This window comes from Lagopus leucura, unplaced genomic scaffold (genome assembly GCF_019238085.1).
Source record: "Lagopus leucura isolate 7727_CA_CO unplaced genomic scaffold, USGS_WTPT01 Super-Scaffold_100017, whole genome shotgun sequence".
NCBI lineage: Eukaryota > Metazoa > Chordata > Aves > Galliformes > Phasianidae > Lagopus > Lagopus leucura.
In genome coordinates this window covers 7201303-7216808 of record NW_024962271.1, presented here as the reverse complement: position 1 = coordinate 7216808, position 15506 = coordinate 7201303, and the positions used below count along the sequence as shown (strand labels likewise).

Sequence of the window (15506 nt, the reverse complement as noted above, 5' to 3'; positions counted from 1 at the left end):
TTGTTAACCAAACTGTCTTTCCAGCCAACAACAACTCGGTCATGTTGTCTAAAACTGTTTTACGTCTGTTGTTCATTACACTGCACAGTAATTCATGGCAGCAAATGCTAAGACTCTACACATTTGATGCCACTGCTAGGATTCCAATGACTCGGGAGCACAATACCAACACAATAAAAGAGTTTTAGTTTTCTGAACTGCCTTCAGAAGAGAGGTACAAATGAGATGATCCACATCACAAATACCAAACAAAAACTGTGAGTAGAATTTCTAACGGCTGATAAGTGATCCCAAAAGAACGGCACAAAAAGCAACCACTAAGAGATTTGTAACTTATACATTCACATTTCTTCTCTTTCACACCTAAATATTCTTCCAGACGACATTTAATAGACAACAGCTTTTTCTTACTGATTGCTTTTATTCAGATTTTTTGCATGCTTTAGGACATATTTTCAGTGCTCTTCTACAGATCAGCTCCAAAAGGAAATTCAGATTTTTCTGAAGTGACTCAATTTAACTTATCATTTCAGTTGAAATTCTAATTCAAGACTGATTATCTCTTTTCAGAGAGTAGGACAAGAGATTAAGGACACTTTTTTCCCCACGACAAATAGTACTCATTGCAAAAAGGTGAGAAATTCTAGCTGGGGACAACTTCAGAATGTTTTCTACAGAGACATATATTTTACAAAGAATAGAAAATTTGAAATTGGGATGCAAAGGAATTTTTACTTGTAACCATCCATGTTTGTTTTTCTGAAAATAGTAACTGTATTCTACCACATTTAGTGCATAGAGCCTGAGTAATGCGGGTGGTTTTTTGTTTTCTTCCTTGTATTAAGGCTGTAACCAAACTTATGGTGCATAAACCAATAGAGAATCCGGCTATGTCTGAATTCCTTTGTGGGTACAGCAACCACGACGGGCTGACACAAATTTATTTTTTGTTCTCTTCTTCAGTTTGTCTACACCAGCAGAACCATCAGCGTTAGAAGTTACATGCTTATTTACCAATTACAAAAATTGCTTCCACCTTTCTATGTGCTTCACATCTACACAAGTTACGATGAACATTCAATATGAAGATTTGAATGGTTTTACAGAGTTCCTTACTTCTCACAACTGGCATTGTCTTTGTTCTGAAGCTATTCTGAAATAACAGCATCTTACTGCACCATCACATCACAAATGAAAGCAACAGATATACACTAAAGTTGGCTCCAATGCAAAAGAAAGATGCTAATGTCAGTAACCATTTTGTGAGGATCTCTTAGCATCTCAAAGGGGAAGTCAGTAAACACTGACACAAAGCAATACAAGTCAGACTAAAGACAATTTCTCAGTCCTTACTAGAAAGGAAGTAAAACAAAGTGAAAGTTTCAAGAAAACTCCATAAAAAGGTTAAGACAAATAGAAATGCATCAGCAAAGTAAACAAAGTAAAGGTGAAGGAGGAAAAGGAACACAAAAGCAGTGTTTTCATGCTGTCAGAATTTCAACAGATTCCCTCCTCATTACAATATCATCACATTAACAGATGGCAAAACATTAACCAAACAAGAGGGTGTCAAGAACTGCTAGAAAGAACACAGGAGGCTCTGCAAGATACAAGCAGATGTCCCTGACTTTGTCCAAAAAAATGCAATCACCTCTACATGCCAAAGGAATTCCTCTACTGCAAACGAGAAGATTAAAAGACATGAAAGTGAGGTACGAATGAGAGCAGCAGTGACGGGCTGCTGGCATTGCAGGCAGCCTTCAGCACGCGCTCTGACAACCGGAACGTTAGTCCCGTCCCACATTTACCTACATTTCAGTTTTATGCTTTGAAATACAGAAGTATCTACATATATGCAGCCTTCTTGTCCTTGCTCCCTCTGTATACCGTACAGAGCAAGATGGATTTTAAAAAAAAAGTGGAATTTAAAAGAAATTAACAAAGAAGTTTCTGATGCCCCCAGCAGCAGTGCCAAGGCCAAGGATTCTGACACTCAGAGCTCCAGCACGCTGCACAGGAAAAGGGGTACACAGCAAATAAAACAGAGCAAATAGAACTCTTTTCACTCACATTTAGCTCTTATGATACATCAATGTTCATTACACTTCCCCCCATCTTATTTTACAAAATAGTTGGTTTGGTTGGTTGGTTTTTTCACTCTCTGTACCTTTCTCCTGACAAAGCTCAACATAGATGAGGCTCTTCCAAAGTTCTGCCTCAAAGACAGAGCGGGCTTGCAGAGACAGACACATCAAGGCTGGTAGCACATACAAACCAGACAGAGAACCATTAACAGCAACAGCTGAGAACACAATTTTAAAAGTGCAGGAATAGAAGCAGCACTGTAGATATTTTAACTGAGGTTTTTTTGCTTCCTCAAATCCTGGCCAAGAAGAAGCCAAGAGCTCCACGCTCAAACCGAGCTGCTGCACAGCAGAAGATGCAGTGGAACTGCAGAGCCTTGTTGGAGCACGGCTGCACATTCCCCAAGGGCATTTCTTTTCCTGCAGTTTACCTCGCTGCCAGCAGTGTCCAAATCCTTGGGGAAAAAATAGATGGCTCATCAAAAGAGAACTTGAATTCTCTGATATCTCAAAGTGTTATCATGACTTTATACCACTGGACTTGATACTCCTGCTAATGCATTAATGAAATATAAAATAAGAGATGCATGCTGAGGGTTACTGACATTTTCCCTCTTATCACTGGCATGAAAAGTGCATAGGCAAGACTTTACTCCCTCATGCTGAGGTTTAAAGCCACATCTAAAAATCTCCAGCACAGTGTTTTTTAAGCAGATTTACTCAGAGCTTGTTCTATTTCTCAGTATACCTAAATGAAAAAGAAAACAAAGAAGCACTTTAACAAATACTACATCACTATCTTGCGCACCCAGTCAAAGGTGCACCCTGATCAAGACTGCACATCAATGGACTGATTTAAATTACTGTTACTTTTCTAAAGCACTGTCAGCAAGATATGCAAATAAACACAGACATCTACATAGCAAAGCTTTACAAAAATAATTACTGCAGTAAAAGTGCTAAAAACAGGACACATTCATCCAGGACTAACAAGGCTTGTAGAGAACTGAACACTGAGACAATGGCTAAACTGATAATTTGAGAAGTCAGAGCACTGGAGCAGCACTATTTAGAGAAAAACAATCATCAGTGAAGTGGCAAGCACAATCCAAACACTAATTACTCTACAGAAGTAATTTTTTATCCACAGAGAAATACCATAATAAATTAACAGGAGGCAAGAAATGGAAATCACTATACTATGGAGAGAAATGGAACCATGGAAAAAAAGCAGCATGGGAAATTACACAAGTTAGGCTTGTCAATCAAAAGCAGGCAGCTTTACTGAACAGAGTTCTGCGAGGACCGAAAGGTAAAGCACCAGATGTACTACCTGAATTACAGCAACGCATTTGATAAAAGTCACTCTAAAGGCTCTTGCACTCCAAAATCAACTCAGATTGGCTTTGGCTGGAACACTATAATGTGACCTCAGAGCCAAAGACTGTTTATATTAAAAATTTGAAATGTCTAAATCAAAATAAATAAAAAGATGAGCCAGGAAACCCTCCAACTACAGCACTGAAAAGTGTCGTATGAATCCAGACTGAAGTTCTCAGAAGTTACAGCAATAAACAGCAACAGCCTGCAAGTCTTCATCAGTGAGACACCGCAAAGGCTGAAATCAGTTGTGACAGGACTCAGAAGCAGGACTGAATGCGTTCATGAGATCCACAGATGGCATTTGCAGGTGGCAACAAACCCTGCAGGTAAATTGCAATTGCTAGTTGGTATGAAGAGGGAATAAGATGACCTAGAGGGATTTTGTTTTTTAAATTGCAAAATAAAAATTTAACGAGTAATGAAAAGGGATACAAGGTGGGGAATGATCACACTTAAGACATGGAAAATGAAAACATCAAATATATTTTAATGTAGAGAAAAAACGGCAAGAAAAAAAAAAAACAGGGGATGACATGCCAGGGCTGTTCAGAGAATAAAACGCAAGACCCTTCTGAGAGTATACTACATAGTACACAGCTTCAGAGCATGCTACTGAGAAAGGGGTCGGTGTACAGAGCAGCATTAAAACATCCAGCAAATGCCCCTCATTCCTGCAAAACCTGCACCAAGAGGCACCATTACAGTGGGTTAGTTTGTCCCTACAGCTCCCACATACAGCCCTCTACTTTTCCAGAGTTTCACCTGGCATAGATTGAGCTTCTTGTAGTGAAAGCTAGGGCTAATTAATGCATCAGCCCCAGCCACCGTGACACAGCTGGATAACCACGGCATGCTGCACAATTCCATACTCACAGTTACTCAAAATACAGACACCACAAAATTTCAGACATCCTCATGCAGAAGAAGATGGAGAAAGCTTCTTAAAATCTAAGCTTCAATATTTCATGACAACATACAGTCTTCAGGTGAAAAGAATGTAAAGCTCAGGCAAGCTGAAAACCATTTTTACAAAAGCACTCGGGAAAAATTAAATGCACACTTAAGCACTTTTTCCAACAAGCAGCACAACTTACAGCTTTGCTGAACTCAGTCAAGTCTAATCACCAAAAGCAAGGGGTTGATTTGGATTATAATCTACTTCCTAAATGATGACAAAGTTTGAGAAACGTCTTCATGAAGCCACTGGGGAAATACTAACATTGCTAAAGCTTTTCATTGTGCTTCATTGCAACCCCAAAGTGCCAAGGTTCAATTTCTCATATAAAGGTAGTTTCCAATCAACTGTATGGAAAACTATACTTACAACCGATGCAACATTAGATTGATGCTGTTATACTTATCAATTAGCCAGCAGGGCTTCAAAGAAAACACAAGAAACTGCATACAAAGATTGCCCTGTCCTATGTAATACGTATTTCTAAAGTTTGAGCATGAAGGTGTTAAATATTTTTGTTTTCTGTTAAAAATATTCTTTACATGGCAAGGCAATTAAGTTATTTTGGCATCCACTCCACATAAAGCAGCTGCTGTACAGTATGTTTTACTTTATAAAATATCTTTAATCAGCACACTGACTAGTTCTGTCATTTATAATTAAGGTGGTAAATGGCAGGTGCAGCATTAATTAGTGAAATTGAAGTCTCTGTGCAAGACATGCAGTAATACCAACTTAGTGCTTCCGAGGAATCAAAACAACTGCTAACAGCTTTGTACCACAAACCTAGCTAGGTAAGACTGCGCAGAAAGGGGCATCCACAATACAGTTACGCTTCTGAAGCCTTTATGGCCTCGTTTTACCACTTTAATTTCTTCAACTCTTCCTCTGAAATTTAGAAAAATATTTCAGAACAGCAAAGCCTTATCCTGTGAGCCATCCCTGCCAAAGCCTGCTTTGGTAGGGATTCTGCCCTGTAAACAATAGGCAGGATTGTGTGCAGAAGTAAAAAATCAGTATGTGTGCAAAATGCCTCTCTTAGTTGTTAGCTGGAAAATCTCTGCAACTAGAACTGGGCTCGTCTGCCACTAGGAGAACTGCCCATGCTCAGCATTTAAGAACAGCTGACTTTTGTTATTTCTTCCAAACGTGAAAGTAAACCATCAGTCAAACACATATCCTCACAATGATTCTGCAATTGCAACTTTAAGACACATCTATTTGCTTGGGCTTGGTTTTTATTTTTGAGAATATGTGCTGTCAAACTGTTGAGTTAAATCTCTCCTTCCTTTTAAAACTGCAGAGGTAATTTTAGCATGAAGGTCTTCTAAAGGTACCTGTACAGCTATTTGCAGATCTGACTGCAGATGCTCTAAAGAGATCCCAGAGAGGAACAACACCTCCCAAGTGCTGGTTACCCTCAGCACTGCACCAGGACCCCTGGCAGAGTACAGCCCAGCAGTGCCATTGCCTCCTCTGCACTCGCCAACTGTGCTGGTGAGAGTTCTCAGACACCACATCAGCATACAAAGCTGCCTTCGCTGGTAAAAACTAGAGCAACTGGTGAGGCTAAAATAATTCCATTGTTCACGGTTTCACTTATAGTTTACAAGTCACCTCACATCCAACCAAATGTTCTCACTGGCACTCCATTGGTTTTGGCCAAACTAACACTGCAATTTGAAAGAAGCTCCACTTCTTCAATATTCAGTGGTAGAAAGGTTCACCTTTCTGACTGTCACAGTACCTTAGCGACACAGCCCAAAGGTACATCCTTCAGAAGTGAAAACACAAGGGTACACCACACAATACACTCAGTATTACAGTACCAATAATACAGCACTTTCTGTGCTCACATGAAGAGAATCCATGTATTTCTGCTTAAACTCAAGTAGCAGATTGCCACAACAGTCTGAAACAGAATGCAATGCAGACATCGGACAAATCAACCCCACTCTGCATTAGAAGAAAGCTGCAGGCCCCACTAAAATAGCAGCCTTGCCAATATTTTACAGGGCATTGCACAGATCCATGCTTCATTGATGTAAAAAATGAAAGCTTCTTCAACAGGCACACAGTACCTTCCACATGCACGGAGAAAGCACTTGTAAGGAAATGGCAGAAGATAAACAGAGCATGGAAGGCAAACATTATTCCTCCACTGCTACTTTTGACTTAAAACTGATTCTTCTGGGAAGGAACACAACCCCAAGCTGTGTGCAGCGCTCCCTGCCAACTAACTTCTAAAGCAGAACTGCTACTGCCCCACAGAGGAGTTATCCATACATCCTTCTGACAAGCAGGAAAATTTCACAGTCACAGCTGACCAAAGAAAAATGAAATCCAAACAGAGGGATGCAGGAAAGGCAAAGAGGGGAATTTAGAACAGGCATCTTTAGAAAGATGCTGGAAAATGATCATTATAATCCAGAAGAAATGACACAGTGACAATAAACCATTTTTACCCAAACCAATAATTCCATAAATGAATCAATAACGAGCGCCACACAACAAATCAAAAAGGCTACCATATACAAACAACACAAGTTACTTAGAAATACAAAATAACATGATTGAATTTCAAGAGCACATGGGTATGAAACAGCTGGGTATGAAACTAACAGCAAAGAACCTACGAGGAGGAAAAAGCCTTGTCTGTAAATGGGAACAACCTCCACTAGGGAATGGAGTTTAGAGCACAGGTGGGAGTTACACAGAACTCACCCTCCCATACAGGTGCAGCTTTTAGCTGAAGTATTTCAGGGAGTAGCATTTCAAAATGATCATAAACAATGTAAGTTCCAAGGCAGGTCTAAGGCAGTGATATTCATAGAAACTCTCTGAGAAGACAGCAGCCATGCCCTACCATATGGTCTAACACAGTTCAGCATATGGCACTGGTTGCAATTGTTTTCCTCTTCCCAAAATTAGCATTAAAATGTAACTGACAGCTTCAATTAAAAGTAATCTGAGCTCAAAATATTAAATTAGAAGTAATCCAATAGTCTGAGTCCATGCAGACACACACACAAAAAATTCCAGTTTGTTAATATGAATACAATTAAGATTGAGAAAGGAAATGAACACATGCGTAAATTAATTCTCTCACTACTACAGCACTGAGCACATTTACTATGTAGGTAGAAAAACAGACGTTAAAAAGTCACATTCCCCAGTCAGTTTGTTCATCAAAAAAAGAAAAATTCAGAGTCAAAATGCCAAAGAGCCTAAATTATCTCCTCCCATTCAAAAAGCCTTGATAACTAACAAGGCTGCATATTGCTAAAGCATCTCAAATAGCCTACTTCATTAATTAATTTCTTCTGTCTTAAGAGAAAACTTACACACTTCTTTATGGTTCAGTTTCCTTCCATCGATACCACGAGATTTGCGGGTTGCAATTCCATATATACTCTCTCCCGAACAGTGGTGGATTATTTGACATCATGTGATCAATATCAAAAGATCACATTTTGTATCACATAGACATGTCATTGCAGTTCACACCATCTGATTGAGCTCTGCAGACAGTTGCATTAAACACACAGATGCATCTTAACACAGTTAAAAGGTATGCCTTACTTTCCCATCCAAACTGCATAACTTTCAGGGAGTAGAGGAACAAAAAGCATGGATCTTCCAGTATCAACATCTACTGTTCCAAAGCAGCCTGCTTCAGTTACTCCAAAAGTCCAGTGAAAGTAAGATTCCTAGATTAAGACAAAATACATTCTTTAAAAAAAACAAAGTACTTGCTTCTACAAACAAAAAAATACACCACAGTGCATACCCACCTGTACGTCCACATTTTTAGGGAGATCTATTTTACTTTTGGAGCAGAAGGAAGTGGTTTAGGTTTAAATCTTTTCAGACCAATTAGTTTTAAGTTTTAATAAATCTTTCTCTGGAAACAGTCAGAGATTAATAAGCTACCATAAGAAATACACAACAGTTAACTTGGCACGATAAAACACAGTCTTCCAGTCTAAAACTAAAGAATTAAGTATTGGGAAGAAATAATCATGTCACCAGGTAAGATCAGAGTGCGGACTCATTGGGCTGTAATGATGGAGTCCTGAAGCGAAGACCCGATCTCTCCAAGGGAATGGAGCTTCTATAGGAACAGCCCTGAGCCAAGGGTTATTTTAAAAACAATCAAACAACAAGATGCCAAACAATACAGAGATGAGTCTGGATGAGGACAGGCATACACTCAACTGCACTGCAACTCCTCTAAAAGCAGACTAATAGAGCATTAAGATGCTGTCTATGTTACAGCTTGGTGGTTTTGTTTCTTTAAAACATAGAACTGCTAAAATTAGTAAAACAAAACGAATCAGTACTGCTGCAGCCATGCAAAGCAGAAAGCTTTCCAGTGGTATGTATCACCAAAGCACTGGAAGGGCAACTTTTCCAAAGATTGTGCTCAGCACGACATTAACACATTAAGTCCTCTCTGCAACAGGAGAACACATTGGTATTCAGAAAAGAGCCAAATTAGAGAAGACATGTAAATTCTGAGATATACCCTGGTACATGGAAAAAACTACCTGCAAAATAGTGAACATGTGCTGAATACACTATTCTATGAATTAATTCAGTTTAGACCACTGCAACACATTTCATTACAGAAAGAAGGCAGCTCTTTGTTGTTGTTGTTTTGCGACAGACAAGACAAAAAAAGAAAGATATATTCAGTTACTGCCTTTAATATCATGCTAAACATTAGACAGTAGGGTCTGGAACAGGCTTAAGCCCCTCCATGTCACGTAAGGAGCCCATATAGCAAAGCCTTGAGAGAGTTCCTAAGATGAAGGGGCAATGTTACAAAGAAGCCTGTTTCAGTGAGCCAAAGCAATGCAAACATCTGAGATAGGGAAGAACAACGAAGCATAGTTTAAAAATTCATGCAGTTCAAGAGGCAGTTTCTTGATTTGAAGCTCTGATTCAGCTCTCACCTGGCGAAACACAATACCAGTATCAGTGCAGTATCTCTGGGTTTCCTCTCCACCCTGAAGCAGAACAACTGAATTCTTCTGGACATCCTTATTCTGTCGCAGGCGATCACACAGTCGTCTTCTATTCAATGCAAAGAGTGCTACAGGCACCTTCAAGGTCTCATTCCCCAGCCAAAAAGAAGGTCTAGAAAAGACATATATATATATATATATATTTTAATTAAAAGTTAATGGAAGGCAGAGTAGTCAGCACAATTTGGACACACTGCACTTGTTGCTTTAATTCAACTTCCTCTTCTCCACTAAACAAACAAGATTCTAGGTGCTCAAAGGAAAGAGATGCTGTATACACCAGTGCTCCTAGCTGCAAGCAGACATTGCTCACACTGGTACCTTGGAGCTACGGCCACAGAGCAGCACATTACACAGTAACACAAAAAGCAGACGCTAAAGCAATGACACTGCAGTCCAGCTGAGTAAGGGTAAAAGAGAAGGAAAAAAAGCAAGTCCTGCGTTACTGAAAGCAGAAGTGAAAGGCCACATTGCCCTGCAAAACTTCACTGTGGCCTCCTGGGAAGTGCTGCAGTAGCAAAAGCAGATTGCAGAGAAAAGATGGGAGACAGCAGGCACAGAGTGAGTTCTCCATGCTCGGATACTGTCTGTGAGTTTCTGCTGTATGTACATCACTCTTGGACACACAGAAGCAGCTTCAGCAAGAGGCTGAGCTGACGCACAGCCAGTGCACAGCAGCCACCTCCCGCTGCACTCGGGCAGCACAAGCACTGCAAAGAGCTGAAGACATTTCTACAGGATCGTACTCAACAGAAGCTACCTTTGGGGAAGAGAGGTAATGAGCTTTTATGTTAAAATAAGAAGGTTATTAATAAATTCTAATGCTTAAAATACTACAGAAAGATATTTCTGATTCAGTCCCATTTGCTGTAGGTCCGTGCTCACATTTTCTGGAGTGTAACTACAGAAACACTGAGGACTTGGCGTGAAGTTTCTGGATAAGGAACAAAGAATCTAAGGGTACTCCTCCTCTTATTTCCCTTAGTTTTTAACACACCAAAGTTATACTTTAAAGCTTCCACAAGACAGAGAAATGCTAGTTTACCAATAAGACCTAGGATGGAAGTGCCCCTCTGCCTCAGCTTCTTTCAGTTTATTGAAGCTATTTTCCTGAATGGCTGATGAGTCTTTTTTTCCTTTCTAAATCAGACGTACTTCCAGCTGAGATGACAGAAAGCTACAATTAAACTGTTACTGTGCTAAAATGACAGGAACAAACCACCAATGGGCTTAACCCTGGAGAAGCAGAGCTCCACACCTTAATTATGACATAGTTTTTACAGGCAATCTGGAAAGTAACCTTTCATTTATAGCTGCATAAAATAACCTCCTGAAAGGCATTATCAGCATCAGAAAAGTAAACCCTGTAATTTTGCACTGCGCACACAGCATAAAAGAGCTAATAAAATATTTTATTTTGCTTGTTTATAACTACTTGACTTAACAGTGCAAGTCATTTTAGAACGTGAAAGATTGCTCCTACTAATCCAGTTTTCATATGATCTGCCCAGGACTGCAGCTGATGGTGCACAAAACCGAAGCATTTATCTGTATTACTTCCCACACACCCTTGATAACCCAGCAGTACAGCAGCAATAACTCCAAGGGCTACAGAGTACCTGTTGCATAACACTATCATAGTGTGGAAGCATAGCATAAGCTTTTGTGTTGGAGTATCCCAGCCTCTAGCAAAACATAGCAAGTTCAAACAACTCTAGCAAACGCTACTGAAAGTTTTAAATCAGATACCAAACCTTCAATAAGTTAAGAGCAAGACTTGTCAGGTGCAAAGCAGTGGCTCAGCAACTTGGCATTACTGAAGAAGCTGAAAACCAAGTAAGATCATCCCTTGACTATCTTCATGCTCACATTATTGCACATATAAAAGGAAAGAGAGAACAATCAGATACCCTTATGCCACAGGTCACTCTCAAATCTTGGTATGCTAATAAGAAAATAAAACCAAAAACATAGAGGTTTTAGCACACCCTTTACTGGTAATTCTTTTACTGCACTTAAAACTTTTGACAAGCAAAAGGAGACCGAAGGAGAAATAACTCAGGCAAGACTTCTCACTGGCAATCTCCATGAACCACTTCAGGAGTGCCTTTTATTGTATCTTAACACTCAAGTTGAAAGGCATCATAATTTAAAATGACTTATCTGCAATTTTTAGTTAATTCCATTGTAAAACTCCTCTTCCTCCTACATATAACAGATGCTACTCTCCCTGCTTGAATTTGATGCCACAATCTTAATCATTTTTCTGATTACTGATTCTATTCAGTTGGTTAAGATTTGCACGTTTTTTCCACAGGCATAGTCTTGGTCTCTATGTTAAGATTGAGAACAGCTTCATGTGCCAGACCCTACGGCCACATCTGCAGGAAGTGGTAGGGCTGGGCCGGGCTTCCTTGCAAATCACACTCAGCTCCCTGGGTTCTCCGTTCATACATCAGTTAATGCTGGACTGACTACGCACAGTAAGCTGGGTGTACCAATATATAACTGCCTCACACATGTATTAAATACAGATACAATTACATCAACATAAAACTGCAAATTTGCCACCTAACTATACAATGTAAAAGTTCCTTCCCTACGAGGATACAAGCATTCTGTTCTGGTTTGTGATCTCTGACCAGTCACTCACTTGCATCACACAAGACACAAACACCACTATAACTAACACGATTCCTGGCTGCTCCCCCAAGGGCCAATTCTTCTACTGACACAGGCGCCCTGGGGCCTACTGCCACAAACTCATCTCCCAGCTGTGATGCAGAGCCACATGCTGGACAATTAGGAATGCAGTGTATTTAATGTAAGCACTGCTTTGGGGAACACACATCTTTGAACCTGTGCAAGCTTCTGTAACTACACAACAGTCAGGGCTCCTTGCACCTGAAGCTCAGCTCCCTCATTTTTTACCAGCCTGCCCCAGAACCATTCCTCAGTCCAGTAAAAGCCTCACACAGCAGCTGCCGTGCTGCCTGCCACACACCATTTTATGATCACTTAGTCAAAAGACCATCTAAGACCTCCTTTATTTTATTATACTGGAAGTAATAGGCAGCTGAAAACATTAAAGTACATCTGCTTCTTTAACGGACACTTCTTTTTTTGCTTGGAACTGTTGGCTTTAGCTTATTCCAGAAGGGTTTTACTACCATTATTTTCAGAGTTCTGTTTCGTTACTGTATGATCCATTCGACGTTTGGTTCTGCTTTGATGTGACAACCACAACATTCTGATAACCAGGAATTCCATCCTCTCTACCTGTTCAAAAGAAAACCCAGGGCCTGCCACATTTTTTCTGCTGAGATCACAAAGACAGGATCCAGTTCTCAGTGCAGCTAAGAAACCACTACTTTTCCAGCAGTTGACATTTATTTAACTGGGCCTTATTTGTTTGCCTCGAGCAAAAGACACAACCATGAACAGCAGCCTGAGCTCCAGCCAGTTTTTATGCCACTCCCACAACAAACGGGCAGCGAAATTAAGAGTTCAGTCCCCGGGGACCTCTGGAGCCCACGAGAAGTCCCCCCCCCCCCCATTCTGGGATGTCTCTAATGGAACGGTCCCAAAACGCTGACAAGCCAGCCGAGTTCACCTGCACGAAGAGCAGCCCCTCGCTGGGCAACCCGCAGCGCCGCCTTCCCGCGGCAGCTCCGCCGCCCGCCTCAGCCAAGCGCCCGCCCGCTCCGCGCAGCCCTGCACAGCATTCCCGCCGCGGTTGCGCCAGGGAGCGGCTCGCCTTCAGCGCGCGGGGCCCGGCCTCCCACAGCTCGGCGCGGGAGCCGGCCCCGCCCGAGCCGCCCGGCGAAGAACCCCGAATCCCGCGGGCCCCTCCGGCCCGGGCACGGCGCGGCTGCCCCGTGCCGCCCCTCACGGAGCCGGGCGGCGCCCGCAGCTGAGCAGCGACGCTTACCCCGCCGCCGCGGCCATGTTGCCTCGCCGGACTTCGGCTGTCACGTGACGGCGGGGCCGGGCGGGCCGCCGAGGAGGCGCGGGGCGGGGCGGCTCCTCCGAAGGGCGAGAGGGCGGGAGCTGAGCGGCACGAGGCGATGCGAAGCGGCGGAAACTACAAAAACAAACAGGACAAGATCTTTTTTAAAAGCAGGCGGCACGCGCTCTCCGGTCCCGGGGCGCCGCTCGTGCCCCCGCCGGGCTTCCCTCAGTGCCCGACGTGGCCGCGGGGCGCCCAGACCATCGGCACGAGGGGCGTGTTTAAAACCAAGGGATTTACAGCCGCTCCTAAACGGAGTCAGCCAACTCAGTTCAGTGCTCCGAACTCCGCTCCTGCTGACGCACAACCTGAGTACGCAGTTCATCAGTTAAATTTCTCCACTATTCGGACGTGTGAACATTCAACGTTACACGTTTGGTATGTATATAGTTGTGTTTTTCCATTCACAAGAAACAAATGGAAAGCTGAATATTGCAGCAGTGGGTTCAAGGATGTCACAGCTCTTCACCCGATTACTGACCAGCAATTTTTAACATTTCAGAAGTCGAGAAATAGGTAGGTTGCAGACTTGTACAGAGGTTCACAAAATATTTTACAGAGCCTGAAGTTCATATTTAACAGATTCGTACACTCTTACTAAGAAATGTACATAATTAAAAGCCTCCTTCAGTTGGCAAAATTGACCACTAGGTTGGAGGAGAAAAACACTGCTATTCCTGCATAGCTGGCTTTGAAGTGGAGTCTGAAATCTACAGAGCAATCAAAGGGAAAGATTGATTGCAGAAAGTCTGGAGAGGAGTGTGTATAATAAGAAAATTGGAGAAGTCAAGTAGTCATCCTCCAGTGCTTTATGGTTTTATGCCCAAGGGTCACGGACCCATACTACAAAATATATAATGAAGTTCCTTCCATGGACTTCCCATCTGACACGAAACAAATATTTTTTTTTGGTTCAGATAAACAGAGCCAGGCCCATTTTAGACATTATTATTGATAGGCTGTTCAGTTGCAAGGAACTTCCTTCTGTTGATGTAAACACTGAAGAAGATCTTTAATGGGAACTAAAGTAAAATATTGCATTGTTGTGAGTCCCTAGAAGGGATCCTTTCTGTGTAAACTTAGGCAGAGAGGAAGGAGACAAGGAAGCTCACTGCCTCCTTTTCTTCTGACAGAAATATAGGAGGGGAAAAAAAAAGGAAGCCCTCAAGATAGTTTTCCTGTTCTCACAAAGAACCAAAATTGCTTCTGACAGGTTCTTGGTGATACCAGGCAAACTACTTGCAGGCAGACCAACAGTCACATACAAAAAGGATAGAACTCACCCAGCTGGTGAAGGGGTTTTCTGGCAGTACAGCACTTTTTCTCAGGAAGCAGTTTGGGTCTGAAAGATGTTCTCCCTCCAGTGGCTGGCCTTTATTGGAGCCCAGGGTGGCTCCACCTTGGGTCCACCCCTTCTGGTCAAGCAGGGAGCACAGGTGCATGCAATTTGCCCATGCCCAGCCACAGCCCTTCACCAGGTCCTTCATCATCAGTTCAAGCCCCAACCTAGCAGTTTCCCTATACTTCCAAAAAATGTAATGAATGGCTTCTGGTACCTCTTGTCCTCCTTAGAGGAAAGGTCTCCTGCCTTCATGTATCTACTTTCTAAAACAGGCTTTCTAGGTCTCTTACTCCGGTTTATCTTATTTCCCTCATCTCTTACCCTTAGTTACTTTACTCTCTTTCCCAAAACAACTGCAAGAGTTAAAAGAGTTACCAGTACCGTATTAAATCTCAGGGAAAATAAGACTCTATTTCTTCATTCCTTAGGGAAAAAGAAAAATTACTTTATATTGTTTGTTACCTAAAACATGCTGTTTTTCTGTCTCATGACACGACAGAATGAAACTCCCACTATATGCACAAATTAAACTCATTTGCAAGGTAGTTGTACAGGCAGCCAGTTGAAAAGCCAACCATAGAAATTATACTGAGAACAGACTGGGTGCAAGACCAGCCTTATAGCAAACAGATAATTCTGATTTTTTTCTTTCTGCTGCTTTTTACTCTGTAACTGAGATAATGCAATGGTAGGCCTTAATATC

At 41.8% G+C, this 15506-nt stretch overlaps 1 protein-coding gene across 1 annotated transcript in view; it reads right to left on the bottom strand.

Moving 5' to 3' along the window:
* Nucleotides 1–13443, bottom strand: part of PEPD (peptidase D) — a 118002-nt gene extending 104559 nt beyond the window's left edge. The window contains exons 1-3 of the mRNA XM_042876983.1: nt 13384–13443; nt 9381–9564; nt 8005–8132 (exon numbers count right to left, since the gene is read on the bottom strand). Of these exons, the coding sequence (XP_042732917.1) occupies nt 8005–8132; nt 9381–9564; nt 13384–13400 (329 nt within the window). The 5' untranslated portion in view covers nt 13401–13443. The remainder of the gene's footprint in view (nt 1–8004; nt 8133–9380; nt 9565–13383) is intronic.
* Between the last annotated feature and the right edge of the window lie 2063 nt (nt 13444–15506).